The sequence below is a fragment of the Salvia splendens genome, chromosome 9 (assembly GCF_004379255.2).
Source record: "Salvia splendens isolate huo1 chromosome 9, SspV2, whole genome shotgun sequence".
Lineage (NCBI taxonomy): Eukaryota > Viridiplantae > Streptophyta > Magnoliopsida > Lamiales > Lamiaceae > Salvia > Salvia splendens.
In genome coordinates this window covers 19930508-19946182 of record NC_056040.1, presented here as the reverse complement: position 1 = coordinate 19946182, position 15675 = coordinate 19930508, and the positions used below count along the sequence as shown (strand labels likewise).

The 15675-nt window shown below is 38.8% G+C and overlaps 1 protein-coding gene across 1 annotated transcript; it reads right to left on the bottom strand.

Annotated features, from left to right (window-relative positions):
* Positions 1-12685: 12685 nt before the first annotated feature.
* On the bottom strand, positions 12686-14866 carry LOC121748670 (probable clathrin assembly protein At4g32285). Its single transcript, XM_042143153.1, has 2 exons — positions 14708-14866; positions 12686-14523 (listed from the first exon to the last, which is right to left on the bottom strand). The coding sequence occupies exon 2, from the start codon at positions 14437-14439 to the stop codon at positions 12706-12708; it is 1734 nt and encodes a 577-aa protein (XP_041999087.1). The 5' UTR covers positions 14440-14523; positions 14708-14866; the 3' UTR covers positions 12686-12705.
* Between the last annotated feature and the right edge of the window lie 809 nt (positions 14867-15675).

Sequence of the window (15675 nt, the reverse complement as noted above, 5' to 3'; positions counted from 1 at the left end):
ATTTTATTTTTTTACTATATTTAGCAAATGGACCTTATATTTTACTAATTCATTCTTCTCATATTATAGTATAAAATTAATATATAAAAATAGGACTTACATTTTACTAAATTTTTTCTATCATTTTCTTTACAAAGTCAAATAATTTTTTAAAATCCAAATCAATAAAAAATGAGACATTTATTGACGGACCGAGAGAGTAGTATTTCAAGATGTTGGATTCTATCAGTAAACCTAAAAAAGATTCTTTGTCAATACATGGGACTAGATGGGATATCAGATACTGTATATTACATATCACCATTACCTAAATATTCACTTCATATTAACGTAATTATGAGATCTGACTTAGTGAAAATGTGTGTTGAGTAATAAATAGTAGAAAATGTGCGTTGAGTAATAAATAGTAGAAAATGTGCGTTGAGTAATAAATAGTAGAAAATGTGTGTGAGTAATAAATAGTACAATTAGTATTTGAGGATGTATGATTCTACAAGTAAATATGAGAAAACCTAAAAAGAAGAAAAAACTGTCGATATAAGAGAGAGATGGATTATCAGATGTAATATTCACTTCATTATTAATGTAATGATAAGAGTTGACTTATAGTGTAAAGGTGTGTGAGTAATAAATACAGAGTGTTATTTCATGATGTAGCATTACTTTGTAAATATATGAGACAAATGGAATTTCAGAAACTATTAGCATTACTTAAATATTCACTTCATTATTATTAAAATATGAACAATAAATAATTTTTTTTTATCATTTAATGCACTTGGAAGCACTTAGGAGTAATAAATTATCCATGTATGTGTTTCAAATAAAATGTCTATTTATCATTTAAAATTAAAAAAAACAAACAATATAGATTATTGTATTCTTCTTGACACTTTGATGTAACATAAATTTTAATAAAAGTTAGATATTGTATTTTGTGAATGATGAAGGAGCTTCATTTATTGTTTTTATGTTAGTTAATGTAGATAATGATTAATGATAGTTCATGTTTAACTTTTTAAGAAATCAATATGTAAAATAAAAGTAAAGTACAAAAGAAATATGTTTGAAAAGAGAAAAGTTATATAAGTAGTTGTGCATTATTTTGCGGGACATTTTAAAATAATAAAATACTATGTAGTACTACTATTTTGGGAGTGGAGAGTATATTTGACAATATAAACATAAATATTACTACTATAAACTCAAAGTTCAGAGTTTACTAATGCTAACTTGTGGTCATGTTATTACTCGACGTATTTAAATTTTTTTTGGGTTATTTATTTATAAATATACAAATTACTAATATTTTCTGAATTTTTTTAATTTATATTTTTGAATCTAAATGCCTGAACTTGGATTTATTGGTTTTTCTTTTTTTTAGTTATATTGGTTTGTTTCTAATATTTTGAACGATCACTACAAAAAAATTATCTTTTAGGGACATAAAAATTGAGACACAATTACTAGCGTTTGGAAATTTTTAAAAATAACCATAACCTAGGATGCAAAAAAAGCGTCCCTAAGTTGAAGGCAAATTATCTTAATCTTTTCCTTTTTTAGGATGTTTTTATTTGTGTCCCCTAATTTTAGTTAGGATACTAATAATGAGCACACTTTATGAAGCGTTGGTGGTATAATTAGACACACAAATTAGTGTCTTTAACAGTATTAAAAAGTGTTCTTATCCGATTTTTTTTGTAGTGAATTAACATACAAATTTATACCTTCTTCTAATCCAATAACGTCGTTTTAATACTCACTGCTTTTCGCCACTTAAGACGAACACTTTAGCTTCAATTTAGAATAAACTAATTTCATGGGAAAAAAATTTAAAAACTCAAAGTTCATGTATTTAAATTTAAAAAAAAGAGATTATAGAATTTAAAAACTCAAAGTTCATGTATTTATTTTTTTAAAATTCAGACCATTTTTTAGTTCAAACTATTTTTATCCATTAGAAATGAAAATACACGGTGTGCAATTAGAAATGAAGGCTTCATTAAGTCACGAGTTCTTGTATCATTTGTAATAAGTGAAGTATCATAGTAGGATCCTAGTTTTTATTATTAATCTGTAATTAATGCAACCGAATTTGACAATCACAACTCCTCTATTTAAATGAGTTCATGGGGCTGGTCATTAAGAGAAACACAAACATTATCTGAGGTGGAATCATGTCAAAGAATATACTATTTCTTTGCAACTCTTCAGGATTAGGTTTAATCCAAGCATGAAGTGTGCATGGTTGATGCTTCTTCTTACATATATACTATTATTGAGGGGAGCAGCTTCCAATCCTCTCCCAATCACCCGGCCGCTCACCCGAGCCCAAATGGAAGACTTGTTCCGAGCCTACGCTCCGTATGTTTATCTCCACCCGGACTAAGAACACCTCCCCTCTTCGGTGGATTGGTTTTTCAGCAAAAGGGGACGAGTCGCACCCGGTCCCCATCTAGCCAGGCGTCGCCAACCTCCCTAGGGTAGAAGATCCTGACGGCTCCTTCTGGCTGGACCTCCCGGCCGACAGTGCAGGCCGGGATCTAGCCAGCACGGAAGTGTACGTCCACTTCAAACCGTCCACGATGTTCACAGATATTCAGGTGCATGGGCGGAACCACTCTCTATTTAATTTAATTTAATTTTATTTTAAATTAGTAATGCTAATATTTTTATCGGCGTCTGCCACTGTTGATATTGATAGAGTCTCTATTTAATTTTTTTATTTAAATTAATAATACTAATATTTTTATCTGCGTCGTTGATATTGATAGGGTGTGGATGTTTTATCCATTCAACGGGCACGCGACTGCGAAAATAGAGTTTATTAAGAAAGTGTCGCTGGGAAAGTGGGGTAGCACGTGAGCGACTGGTAGCACGTGACGCTGAGAGTGAGAAACGGGGATGGGGTGCTTGACAAAGTGTATTTCTCCCAACACAGCGGGGGAAATGGGTTGATGCTTCTGAGCTGCAGTTTCAAAGCGGGAATAGGTTTACGGGCACGCTGGGAATAACAAGCCGGGGCTGTATCTGCAGGGGCCCGGGCATGGGGTCGGGATAAGGAATGACCGGGCCAAGAGTGACAAGGTGGTGGACACGGGGGCGAGGTTCGTGATTGTGGCGTCGCAGGGGGAGGCGGAGGGCGTGGTGCAGCCGCCGTGGTTGAGCTATCATATTTTTTCATCATTAAATAAGCGAGAATCTAAATTCATTATCTCCCAACATGATGAATTGATATCTCTAATTAATAATTATTTGACATGCAGTATTATAAAAAAAATTAAGAAGATAACTCACATTCCACCTATATATATAGAAAAACTAATAAGGGTGAATCAAAATTTATTATCTCCCAGATCCTTTGGATCTTGGGTTTTTCTATTTTTGTGCTAGAAGAGAGATAGGATTCCTCGTTTGTTCTAGAGTTTTTTTTTGTTCCTGGTTTGGGAGAGACGCATGACCCTCATGCGTCTCCTTTTAATGAGACGCATGACAATTATGCGTCTTTCATAGAGACGCATGAGGGTCATGCGTCTCTTTTTTTTCGTTTTTTTTAACGACGCATGAGGGTCATGCGTCTTAGGGAGAGACGCATCTCCCTCATGAGTCTTTTTTTTTAAATTTTAATAGACGACGCATAAGCGTCATGCGTCTTAGAAAGAGACGCATGAGGCTTATGCGTCTCTAATTCGAATTAAATCAGACGAGGCGAGGCAGTAGCCTCATTCAGGCGCGACAGAAAGACGAATTAGGCGATTTAGGCGATTTTTGATTGGAAATTCCGGCGAATCCGACCATTTCCCCTCGTATTCCGGTAAGTTTCGTTCAATCCTTCAACATTCCTTCCTTATTTGTTGTTAATTTGCATAGTTTGTTTAGATTTCCCCTAATGTTTGTAAATTAGGGTTTATAACAAATTGCTAAATTTTGGCCATTTTTTTTGTTGTGTAGTTAATTGTAATGGATTTTAGTGGGTAAATTCATTCTATTGTATAGTTATTGATATGTTTGAGATGCTTGGTGTTGTGATTTTGGTTGTTATTGGAGAATAGAGTATAGGTTGAAATGCATCTTTTAATTTAACCTTCTAATTTAGTAGTTATATGTAAATTAGGCCTTATAAATCCTGAATTGTATTGAATTGGAGTGAATCAATCATTTGGTTTATGATGTGTTGTTATTTTGACGATGAATTTGAATGTATATGTTATTTGTTTTGTGAATATGTACTTAGATTAGATGGAGACTTCAAGTTCTAGCGGGCAATTATTATATGGACCCGAAGACCCGTCCTTGCTAAATATGCAGAAACATCGCATTTCACATAAACTCATGAAAGAGGGCACAACCCAAGTATTTAAGGTCCGAAGGACAGAAAGCAAGACTTGGGACGTCAAAATTCACGAGAATGTTAGATATTGGCTTGACGTCTTTGGTTTCAAAGGCGTGATCGATTGTGGGAAGCCCATGAAGGTGGACAATGAGCTGATCACGGCGTTGATTGAGCGTTGGAGGCCGGAGACGCACACTTTCCATCTACCGATCGGTGAGGCGACGATCACCTTGGAAGATGTGCAAGCCATTTGGGGCTTGAGGGCGGAGGGTCGCGTCTTCATAGGGCGTGACTGTCATGACAACTTTCCTGATTGGACCAACAAGTGCCGCGATCTGTTGGGATGGATACCAGATACTTCCACAGAGACAAAGCAAGGCGGTTTGCTGATGACCGCGCTGATCAACCAGACAAGGATGCCTCTGGGTGATGACCTACCTACGTACGTATACATCCAAAGGGCACGTATCCACACCCTAATTTTATTAGGAGGTCTCATTCTACCGGACACCACGGGGTGTAAGGTGCCATTGATGTGGTTGAATGGGCTTGGGGATCCGGAAGAGGTGAAGACTATTAGTTGGGGAAGTGCGGCATTGGCCTACCTTTATCATTATCTGTGCGAGGCTTCCATGGATAAGAGAAAAGAGTTGGGCAGGCCTATGATCCTTTTGCAGCTATGGGCGTGGGAAAGAATGCCCACATTGAGGCCTGCGTTCATAGGACCAGTTGTGCACGAGCCATATACATGCATATTTAAATATTTATTTATTAATGCATATTGGGTTATTTTCTTACATAAATTTTATGTATAGGTGGAAAGGAACAACGCAGATAGGAAATGCTCCTAGACACTCGGTTGAGCATTACCGTGATCAAATATCTCTGATTAGACCTGGCCAGGTGAATATTATTTCGGTTTAGACTTCATTTATGAACTTATTATGAAATTAATTTGGCATTTGCATTGCTGTTTTGTAGTTTATCTGGACGCCATACGCACGAGCCCTACTGCCTGACTACTGCAATTATGTGACTGGATGCTCTCTGTGCGAGACCTACTTGGTATGTTGAGCCTATGTCGAGGCCCATGAGCCTGGACGAGTGCGCCGACAGTTCAATCGGTATCAGGATATACCGCAGAATGTAGACAGGATGCTAAGGAACGCCGATCATTTAGGCAAAAATGATCGGCGTGGTAAGAAGGGCAACAACTGGGCAAACACGCATCAGTTCTTCATTGGGGAGTGGGACATGAGGTACGAAAGGTTCCAAGCTGCCGAATACACCGCACCGATGTCCTTGAATAATCCCATGAGCTCGGGTTATATGGCGTGGTATAACAGGATTATCGTGACGTACATGACTCAGCCTGGGGCACGGGCCACTGCTGGGATGAACGAGTCGGCTGCTTCGATGAGACTATTTGTAAGTTTGTTATATTAAACTATATGCTTTCATGTGATATAGATTGTTTCTTATTGATATTTGTATCATTTTTTTATCTAGGTTGAGGGTTTTCAGCGGGTTTTCCATTTAACTACGGAAGACGAAATGGACCCACGAGTGCGCCAGATTGGAGAAATTGTTAGGACTGTCCTCGAATCTACGAACAACGGTGATGTCATGGAGTACCCCGCTTCTCAACATGAGGAAGTGGTCATGCCGTATCAAGAAGAAGTAGATCCACGGCGTCGTGGAGCGCCTGGTGTTCGGACTGGGGGACATGGCTACACAAAGCAGATTAGGATGTCCCAGCCGCATCCCGATTATGTAGCACCAGAGCCGCAGTATCAAGAGCATGACCCACCCCAGTGGTATTCACACCCGACGCATGAGTCTCAGTCACAGTGGGACCGTCCACTGTATTCTCCAAGCCAGCCTGAGCCCGATTGGAATCGTCGCCCATATTCACAAAGCCAAGACGTGCCGCAATGGAGTGGTGCCCGAGCCTCGGTCGATTCATTCTTCCAGAATTATCAGATCATGCCTCCTGTACAAGCTGAAGAAGAGGACGATGATGAAGGAGAAGAAGAAGATGACAACATTGTCGAGGCACATGAGGAAGAAGACGTTGTTCAGAGCATCCATGTCCAACCTCGACCAGCTGCAGAGGGTTCATCACGCGGCGGGGTTGGGAAGCTCGTGAGCAAAGTGTACAAGAGACTATCTACGAGGAAGAACAAGGGGATTGAACCGTCTAAATACACTCCGTCGTCGTATAAGTAGCAATTTTTCTGGTACTTTGTTTATTTAAGTTATCATAGCTCTGAATCTTCAATTGGTTAATAATTTCATTAGTTTCTCTATTCCAGGAAGTCAGGCAGTGAAGACTGAGGGTAGAATTGTCCTCCGGGAAGAATGAGGGTGGAATTGCTCGAATTTTGTAGGAAAGCACTATTTGATGGAACTGATTGTGTGATTGTTGCATATGATATGATATTTGGATATGTATGTTATGGTTTGGTGCTCAAATTCATGTTATTTATTTTAATGTTGGTGTATTATTATAATATACAGTAGGATATTTTCCCCAACATTTTTAAGGCTATTGAAAAATCTTAATTGAAGATTAGTAGATTACATACACAAATGAAAGCTTTAAAAAAAGAAAGAAAAGATATACTATTAATGAATAACTAAATAGAGTATTAATTATATTTTGTAAATATAATTAAAGTTCAAATTGAAAATTCAAAACAATTTTTCGATTGAAAATTCACCGAAAACGCCCGATCGGGAGAAATTAGAAGATGAAATCGCCTGACCGGGCGAACTCTCTGGACTCTGCCTGCCTGCAAGTTAGAGACACATGAGCATTATGCGTCTCTACCTACGACGCATGACCCTCATGCATCTTAGGTAGTGACGCATAATGCTCATGCGTCTCTAACTTGCAGGCAGACAGAGTCCAGAGAGTTCGCCCGGTCGGGCGATTCCATCTTCTAATTTCGCTCGATCGGGCATTTTCGGTGAATTTTCATATTTACATACTACTATTATTCAGTGGAGTTGAGAGAAATACTTTCCATTTTCCAATAGTCCGAAACACAACCTTTCATTGAACCTAAACAAAAGAAATTAACTAAAGTGCTAGTGACAGATAGAACAAACTACATTTCATCATAACACATTTCTTCTCCTGCTAATTCCTCTTCGTCTCCAGCTCCTAAACAAAATAAAAACATAGAAAGTTATCTTCTTACTCCATTCATACAAAGGTAAATTAAATATATAAAATCAAAAATTGAGAAGGAAAAATACCTGCACTGCAGATGTCAACAATTTCGTCGGGGAGGATCCTACATAACACGACTGACTGTGCAATTTCTACGGTCATGCCCCTCTACGCCGCAATTCCTGCACTTGCGGGGAGCTCTCGGTTCATCTTTCTCGCGGACATCCATTTGATTAGAAATCCTCCTTGTTCTGCCTCGTCCGCGCTTTCGAGGAAGCAACTGCTCAGGTGTGATACGCAATTTCCATCCAGGATTTGCCCAATAGTCTTCGTGTCTTGGTGCTTGAAATGAGACACCATAGTACTGTGCTTCCCATGTAGCTTTGTGGTTGTGTTTATCAATGAGTTCAAACATAGAGTTACCTCGATCTCTGGCAACGGTGCACGCATGGGAACAATGAACTCTCCACATCTGCCACTTCCCACAACTGCACTTTGAATCCATGAACTCGACGTCTTGTCTATTATTGCCCTTTGCCTGTCCCTTTTCAACACGTGGACGACTTTGAATTTGGTAATGACCTATTTCTCGGTCAAGTACTGAACAGTAATGCATTTGCCCCTTCGTATCATTCGCATCAAGTTTGTCCCTCGCCCACCAACCGACCTTCGGTATGTTGTATTTCTGTCTTTCTATCTGCCCACCATTCCACTGTTCTCCAAAATGTCAGATCAACCAAAGCTCTAATTGGCAGCTCTCTTATACCTCTCAACACGTTGTTGTAGCTCTCTGACATGTTTGTTGAGGGCACCCCCCATCTCAGTTCATCATCGTAACAAAGAGACCAATTCTCTTTTTTGGCTTTGTTGAGCCGTGTATCGCAACAAGACTTTCCTCCCGTAGTGCACGTCGCCTTCGCATGTACTTGCGTACTTGAGTTGTCACACCCAATGCCCATATCATGCCTTTCGCTTTACCACCCTTACCCTTAAGTTTTGTCAAGATATTTTTCCTCACATGGATCAAACAAAATTTGTGGTGACATATCAGCGGCTTTTTCCATTCATCAGAACGCATAGCCTTAAGGATTCCTTTATGCCTATCCGAAATGATGCACACCTCCCTTTCGTACTTCACCACATGAATTCTGACATGATCCAAAAACCACTCCCAGCTGTCGCCAGTTTCTTCATCAACAACGGCATATGTAATAGGCAGACATTTCTTGTTAGCATCAACACCACAAGCAACAAGCAGCTTACCTTTAAATCTTCCTCGAAGGTGAGTCCCATCTATTGTTAAAACAGGTTGGCACTCCTGGAAAGCATGTATAGCAGGCCCAAGTGCCCAGAACACGTAATAGAAGACTTTAGTACGGCCCTGGCTCAACAACTCGTTATGCCTCCACTCAACGATTGTGCCTGGATTCATATACTGCAGTTCAAGCATGTAGCTTGGCAAATCCCTAAATGACTCCTCCCATCCACCAAACACAATCTCTAAAGCCCTTCTCCGTGCATACCATGCCTTCTTATAACTGATTACCATATGAAATTTGTCATGAACAAAATTTCTTACGGCTGCGGCACTGAACTCGGCATTTTTTAGCAACTGATGGCGAATACACAAAGCAATCATTGGTGATGCAAAGTTAGCATGTCCTCTATCATTACAATGGCCTTCACAACTATGGCGTCCCCGCCACTTCCTAATCTCCCACATATCATCATGGGCCATGTGTGTAACAGAAACTTCCCATCGACATTCATTCGCTTTTTCAGCGTCGGTCTCGCTGATAATAGCTGTCCCATCTTCTGTCCTCCCTGCTGGATATTTGCACACGGCATGCCACCTTCTTAATTTGCTCTCAACCACCCTAAATTGGCGGTGTTGCCTCAGACTCCACATAGTAATAGCAGTCTTCACATGCAGCTTGCTATCAAATTTTGTTCCCCCATTAATCCGATATGGGTGTTTTTCATCCCAGTACATGGTACTGCGTTTATTACCAACTTCAGGTGCCTTAGAAGGACCACTCGGCAGTTTGCGAAAATAGTTCAACCCAGTGTGCACGTATTCTGGAAGTGGTTGTTCACCTTGCATGATGGGTTTATACACTACCTCCTCATCACTAGAGTCAGCACCAGAATCATCACTTAAAATATCATCAGACGATGATGACGACAATTCTGGATCATCAAGGTCTCCTCGTACAACATGAACATCAGCATGCTCTTCTACAGTCTCTTGAGTATTCAATCCAACATCAGCAGCATCTACAACATCTGTTTGCTTATTCATACCGCAATCCATGCTCAAAGGTTCAAACCTCGTAGATGATCCAACACCATGATCAACAATTGGTGGGATGAAGGCATTTCCAACAGACGAATACTCAACAAATAATTCAATATGCCGAGTAGAATTTAGAGCCGCATTGAACATAAAAAACACACTTTGATCACTGTCAACCGCAGTATATACATAACTCGTACCGGTACCCAAGAAACAATGCCTCCAAGATATTTCGATGAAATGTTGGTTTGAATCTATTCTTCTCTTAGCACATATCATTGCAACTAATTCAGATAATGAAACACATGAATCCAATACGATGGAAGCTCTCGCACGAGGATGATCATAACAAATGCCCACTTGAGGAAGTTGATATATTCTACCACCCCAATATAAACTCACGAATACTTGCATGATTTCTGCAAAAATATATATACAAACCAACAACAATTAAAGACAGTTTTTTTCAATAAACCCTAATATAGTAAGTATACAATAAATTTATCAAAAACCCTAATAATATGCAAATAAACAACAAATACGGGAGCAATGTTGAAAGATTGAAGGAAACTTACCGAAATATGAAGGGAATCGCCAAGAAATCGCCAAGGAAATCGCAAGTTTTGTCTTCCTCTCTTTCTCTCGCGTATTCTGCCTATTCTGCCTTGGACACTGATTTAAGCAAGTTAGAGACGCATGACGCTCATGCGTCGTTGGTGAAATTTTAAAAAAAAGAAGACGCATGAGGGAGATGCGTCTTTCTCTAAGACGCATGACCCTCATGCGTCGTTAAAAAATAACGGAAAAAAGAGAGACGCATGACCCTCATGCGTCTTTATGAAAGACGCATAATCGTCATGCGTCTCATTAAAAGGAGACGCATGAGGGTCATGCGTTTCTCCCAAATCCGGAACAAAAAAAAGTCCAGTACAAACGAGGAATGATAGTTGTGGTTTAGAACAAAAATAGAAAAAACCCTTTGGATCTTCCATAATACACAATTATACACACACACAGACATGTATTATAACACCTTCTTTGCACATAAATAACCATTTGCCTTTCATATCAAATCACAGTTGTTCCTATAGATTTTAGGGAATGTCTTCTTTTTCTTGATATCTAAATACACGAATGATAAAGTGTGATCACAACTTAAATTTTGTTAGCATATAAGTAAATTCTATTTTTGATATTTTCTATAACTTGTCAGAAACTCTGGAAAAATTCAATATAAAAAATAAATATAAAAGGTTGTAAAATATTCATACGTACGCTAGAAGAATAATTTATCATTTAATGAGACAGACTTAGCAAAGTTAATAGCAGGACTAATTTGATTGACGATAATGAGATGGTAGATAACATATGGGAATTCTTTTAAGTTATGACAGCACTTTATTATTGCGTAGATTCTTTATTTACATACAACAAGAAAAATAAACACATGCCAATTGCCATGAAATCCCAAACTAATGGCTTCAACATTAAAAACTTTTATATTTTGATGTTTAAGGATGATTGATGAGAGCGCATAAGCATGTTACAATACAATATCTATTTTGCGCCTAATATTTCAAAAAATTTCAAAAATTTATTTTTTCTCATAGACTTTAAACTTGATATATAATATTACGAACTTAAATAATTGTTTAATTTTTTTCCACCAACAATAAGATCCAGTTACATTTAATTTATTATTATATCACATAAGATATGGTTACCACTGAAAAATGATAACGATTTTTGGAAAAATGAATCTTAGAAATATGATTTCTAACAATTTTACTTTCCCATGTTTGAAAAATATCAAGGTTTCAAATTTTATATTTTTTAATCTAAACACTAAATTAAAAGAATAATAACTAATGTATTATATACAAGTATATTAATTGTTACAATTCTGATGACAATAATATTAAGCACTATTATGATAAGTTAAATATATTTCATTAATATAAAATTATAGTTTTATTTATATAACATAATCTTATATACTCCCTCTGTCCCTAATAATGTCAATAGACACTAGCAACAATATCAACTTGTCTCTATAAAAAAAATCAACTATGCACTAACAAATACAATGTCAACTCGCTATATATAAATTTCAACTTCTTAGTAAACATGTCAACAGACACTAGCAACAATGTCAACTTCTATCTATAAAAATATCAACAATGCACTAATAAATATGATGTCAACTTGGCTATATATAAATGTCAATTTTTTCTATAATAATATCAACCGACACTATCAACAATGTCACCAGTAACTAATGAAATAACAACTCCAATATATATTAAATGTCAACTTTTACATTAAGAATATGAACAAACACTCAACGTCAACTACTTCTTCATTCAGCATTCAAATTCTCCTCTCCATCGCCCGCCGCCACTCCACCCAAACCCCTAAAAACCATCTATGGGGCATGGGCTGCTACGTTAGCACAAATAAATCCACGCCACCTCAAAAAATGGGTCACATTTCATCCTCAACCACCAATATTAGGAGTACTACTATGACTTAAACATAATTAATTGTACTACTAACATATAGTTATCAATTGATCACATTCCTATTCCTATTCCTTGTAATATAAAGATAAATATTAGGAGTACTAGTATGACATAAACATAATTTCTAATTTAGCATGTGGTTGAATTTGAGAATTTAGTCTAAAATAGAATGAGTGCTTGTGTGCTTACTCAATAAAACACTACATTTATTGAAACACAACTAATTCCCATGTCCAAGAAGCAAATACATAAAGCATTTGCTACGATGAACATTGCCAAAATGGAATCAACCTTATTTCCACCCAACAAAAATTGTGATCTTAAAGAAAACAATTCTACCAACAGAGAGCTATATAGATAGATAGATAGATATACTTCAGTAGTAAGCCCACTGCTGCTGCTGCTTCAACCCAACATGCTGCGGCATAGCACCACCACCACCACCACCACCATAACACCCATACATCAACTGCCCTTGCAACCCGTTGCTTGCTTGCCGCTGCCACAGCTGCTGCTCCTGCGCGAGCACCTCCCGTTTCATCTTCAAGTCCGCCATCTGCACATATGCTGGCGGAGGCACAGAGAGGGACGCGGCAAATGGGTCCTTCTGGGCCACATCAGGTGCGGGGGGCAACGCCAGCACCTCTGTCGCCCCTTCGCTCATCTGCCCGGGCAATGCCACACTGCTTGCGCTCCCACCAATCATCCGGGAGGCATCAAAATGCTGCTTCACCTCCCTTTGATCATACATCCCATTAAGCAGCAAGGCATCCAGCCCTCCTCCCATCTCAACCTGCTGCATTGACAAATTGCTTACTGATTCCACCAGAACCACCTCCCAATCAGCCTTTCCTCTCTCACCTGCAGGGTTCTCCCATGCTGAACCCGAACTCACTTTACCCTCTACGTATTCTGGAAATTCAACCCACTCAGAGAACAGAGACAATGCCAACTTATTGCTTTCTTGATCAACCGATACATCATCATCAAGATTCACTAGGTCTTGCAGGGGAATCTCCGGTGGGGGGAGTGCTTTGATGTCACTCACACTCACCTCGTCTCCCTCATCTTTGACCTGTGAGAAGCTTTCCTCCTCCTTGGGGCTCTCCGCCCTATTCGCCTTCTCCCTCATCAGCCTCTCGAGTCCCAGAAGCTGATCACTGATCTTCTCCACTTGCGGAAAATCATAAGGCCTCACTATCCCCACATCCTTAACCCAATCATAGAAGCCATTGAGGTCAACAATCATCTTTGCAGCATTCACATAAGCATCAAAGGCCGTGACTGGGTAAGCATACTCCATATCCGAGAAACACTCAAGAAGATGCTTCAATACATCACATATGTCATCATAGAGCACAAAGCTATCCCTCACCAGCAAGCGCAGCGCCACAAGCACCATCCTCGCGCTCCTTGCAGCCCCTGTCGGCCTAGATGCCAAGAAGCGGCCAAGGACGCGAAGCAGCTGGTTCAGCCTATCCAACACCCTCTCCGGTGACAAATCCTTGAGCCACAACACCTCATCTCTCCCCATTCGCGAACCACCACCACTAAAGTCATCGCACGACTTAGCCCTCCTAAAACTATCTTCATCTCTCCCATATCCCGCACCACCACCATCACCAACACTCAGATTCTTCCTCCCACACGCCATTGTCTCGAGCTTCTGATCCAGATACCGCGCGTAAGCCCTGACAAACGAGGACTGGTCCCACGAGCTAGAGTGCGCATCGTCGCGAAAACCAGCCATGTTAAGCACCCTCGGCCCCCTCCTGCTGGAAAACAGCATCTCCTGCCTGAAAACAGGGCCCCCTTCATTCAACAGCTTGTGCACAAGCACCAAAACCTTCAACGCCACAATCCAATCACTGGTCCTGGTCAGCCTCTTCGAAACTGCAAACACACAAGCGTTCACGTTTATCCTCGAAGATGCCATCAAAATCAAAATCTCCTTTGCGTACTTGTCGTCTGCAGCCTCGTTTTCGTGAGTGGTCGCCTTCACCACCAAAACCTCGAGATCCGGTGCGACGTTGCCCGTCACTTTGGCGAGGCTTATGCTCGTATGATCCTTCACCACCCCTATCGCCTTCCTCAGCGTGCTCGACGCCATCACCGCCGAATCCGATCGCAAATCTCTCTCTCTCAATCTGTATCCGTCGATTTCAAAAATCGATTCACAGACGATCGGCTTTGCCTGTCCACAATCCAATGCAATCAGTACCGAAATTAATTACAGAAACACGATTAATTCAAAAGGTTTTCAGTTTCTTCAGATATCTACGTGAATTTCAACCTAAGATCGGAAAATTGAGAATTGTGTTTATCTAAAAAATCGATCTGTTGATAAAAAAGGGCAGCATTGTGCAAAGAAGTCTTACGGCGAGTGAGAATTATGTTGATGGAAACGCGGCGATCACATGAGAAATGAATGATCGGCCGACTGCCATGGCGCCGGTAAAAACATGTCCAACACGATATATACAGTATTTGAAATTTGAATGCAAAGAAATATAAATAGAAATGGACAGAAAAGGAGAGTGATAGGAATATAGGTAGTTCGGAGAAGAAAGCGTGATGATAAAAAGGCTATATAGAGAGAGAGAGAAACTGTAATGGCGGAAATATAATAAACCTCTTGACGAGGTTTATGGAATATATATCATTTTATGCAAATTTCTTTGACAATTTACAACATGGCATAATTAATTACTCTCTAAAATTTTGACATCTATGAATGCAATCCTTATCTGTCATTTTGTTTTGCAATCCATATCTAAAATTTTGTTTCTATTATAGTCACAAAGAATCAATTGCTTCGTTTACAATATACGTAAATGATTAAATACTAATATTGAAGAAAATTACTATGATAAATGAATTAAGTGTACATAAGATAAAATATAAGGGAATAAAATAAAGAGATAAATGTGTTGTTTTTGTATGATTTGACTATATAACTCGAGAATAAATACAACTCAACTACAATGAAACATAGATAGTACTAGTAGTAATATAAAACACAGACTTGACACAACACTCGCATGAGATGTCTCGTGCAGAACACGCCCTCCATGTGAGACCGGGCTTCATAATAGTTTTTTGTCCATTGTTTATTACTACTCCCTCCAACCACGATAAATAATCTCATTTTGCCATTAAATTAATTGTGATACTCATTTATTGTGGCTGTGAAGTACTTGCAGTATTAAGAATAAATGCTTTTGTACATAAAATTAATTGCGAGATTCTTTTATTATATTTTTTCCATTTTTTTATTTGTCTTAGATTTTTATCTTTGTACATCCTTTATTAATTGGCCATTTTATTTTTATTATTTTTGATAGTG

Bases quoted from the DNA above. Each gene is read 5' to 3' on its own strand.
- LOC121748670 (XM_042143153.1), bottom strand. From the start codon at position 14,439: ATGGCGTCGAGCACGCTGAGGAAGGCGATAGGGGTGGTGAAGGATCAT.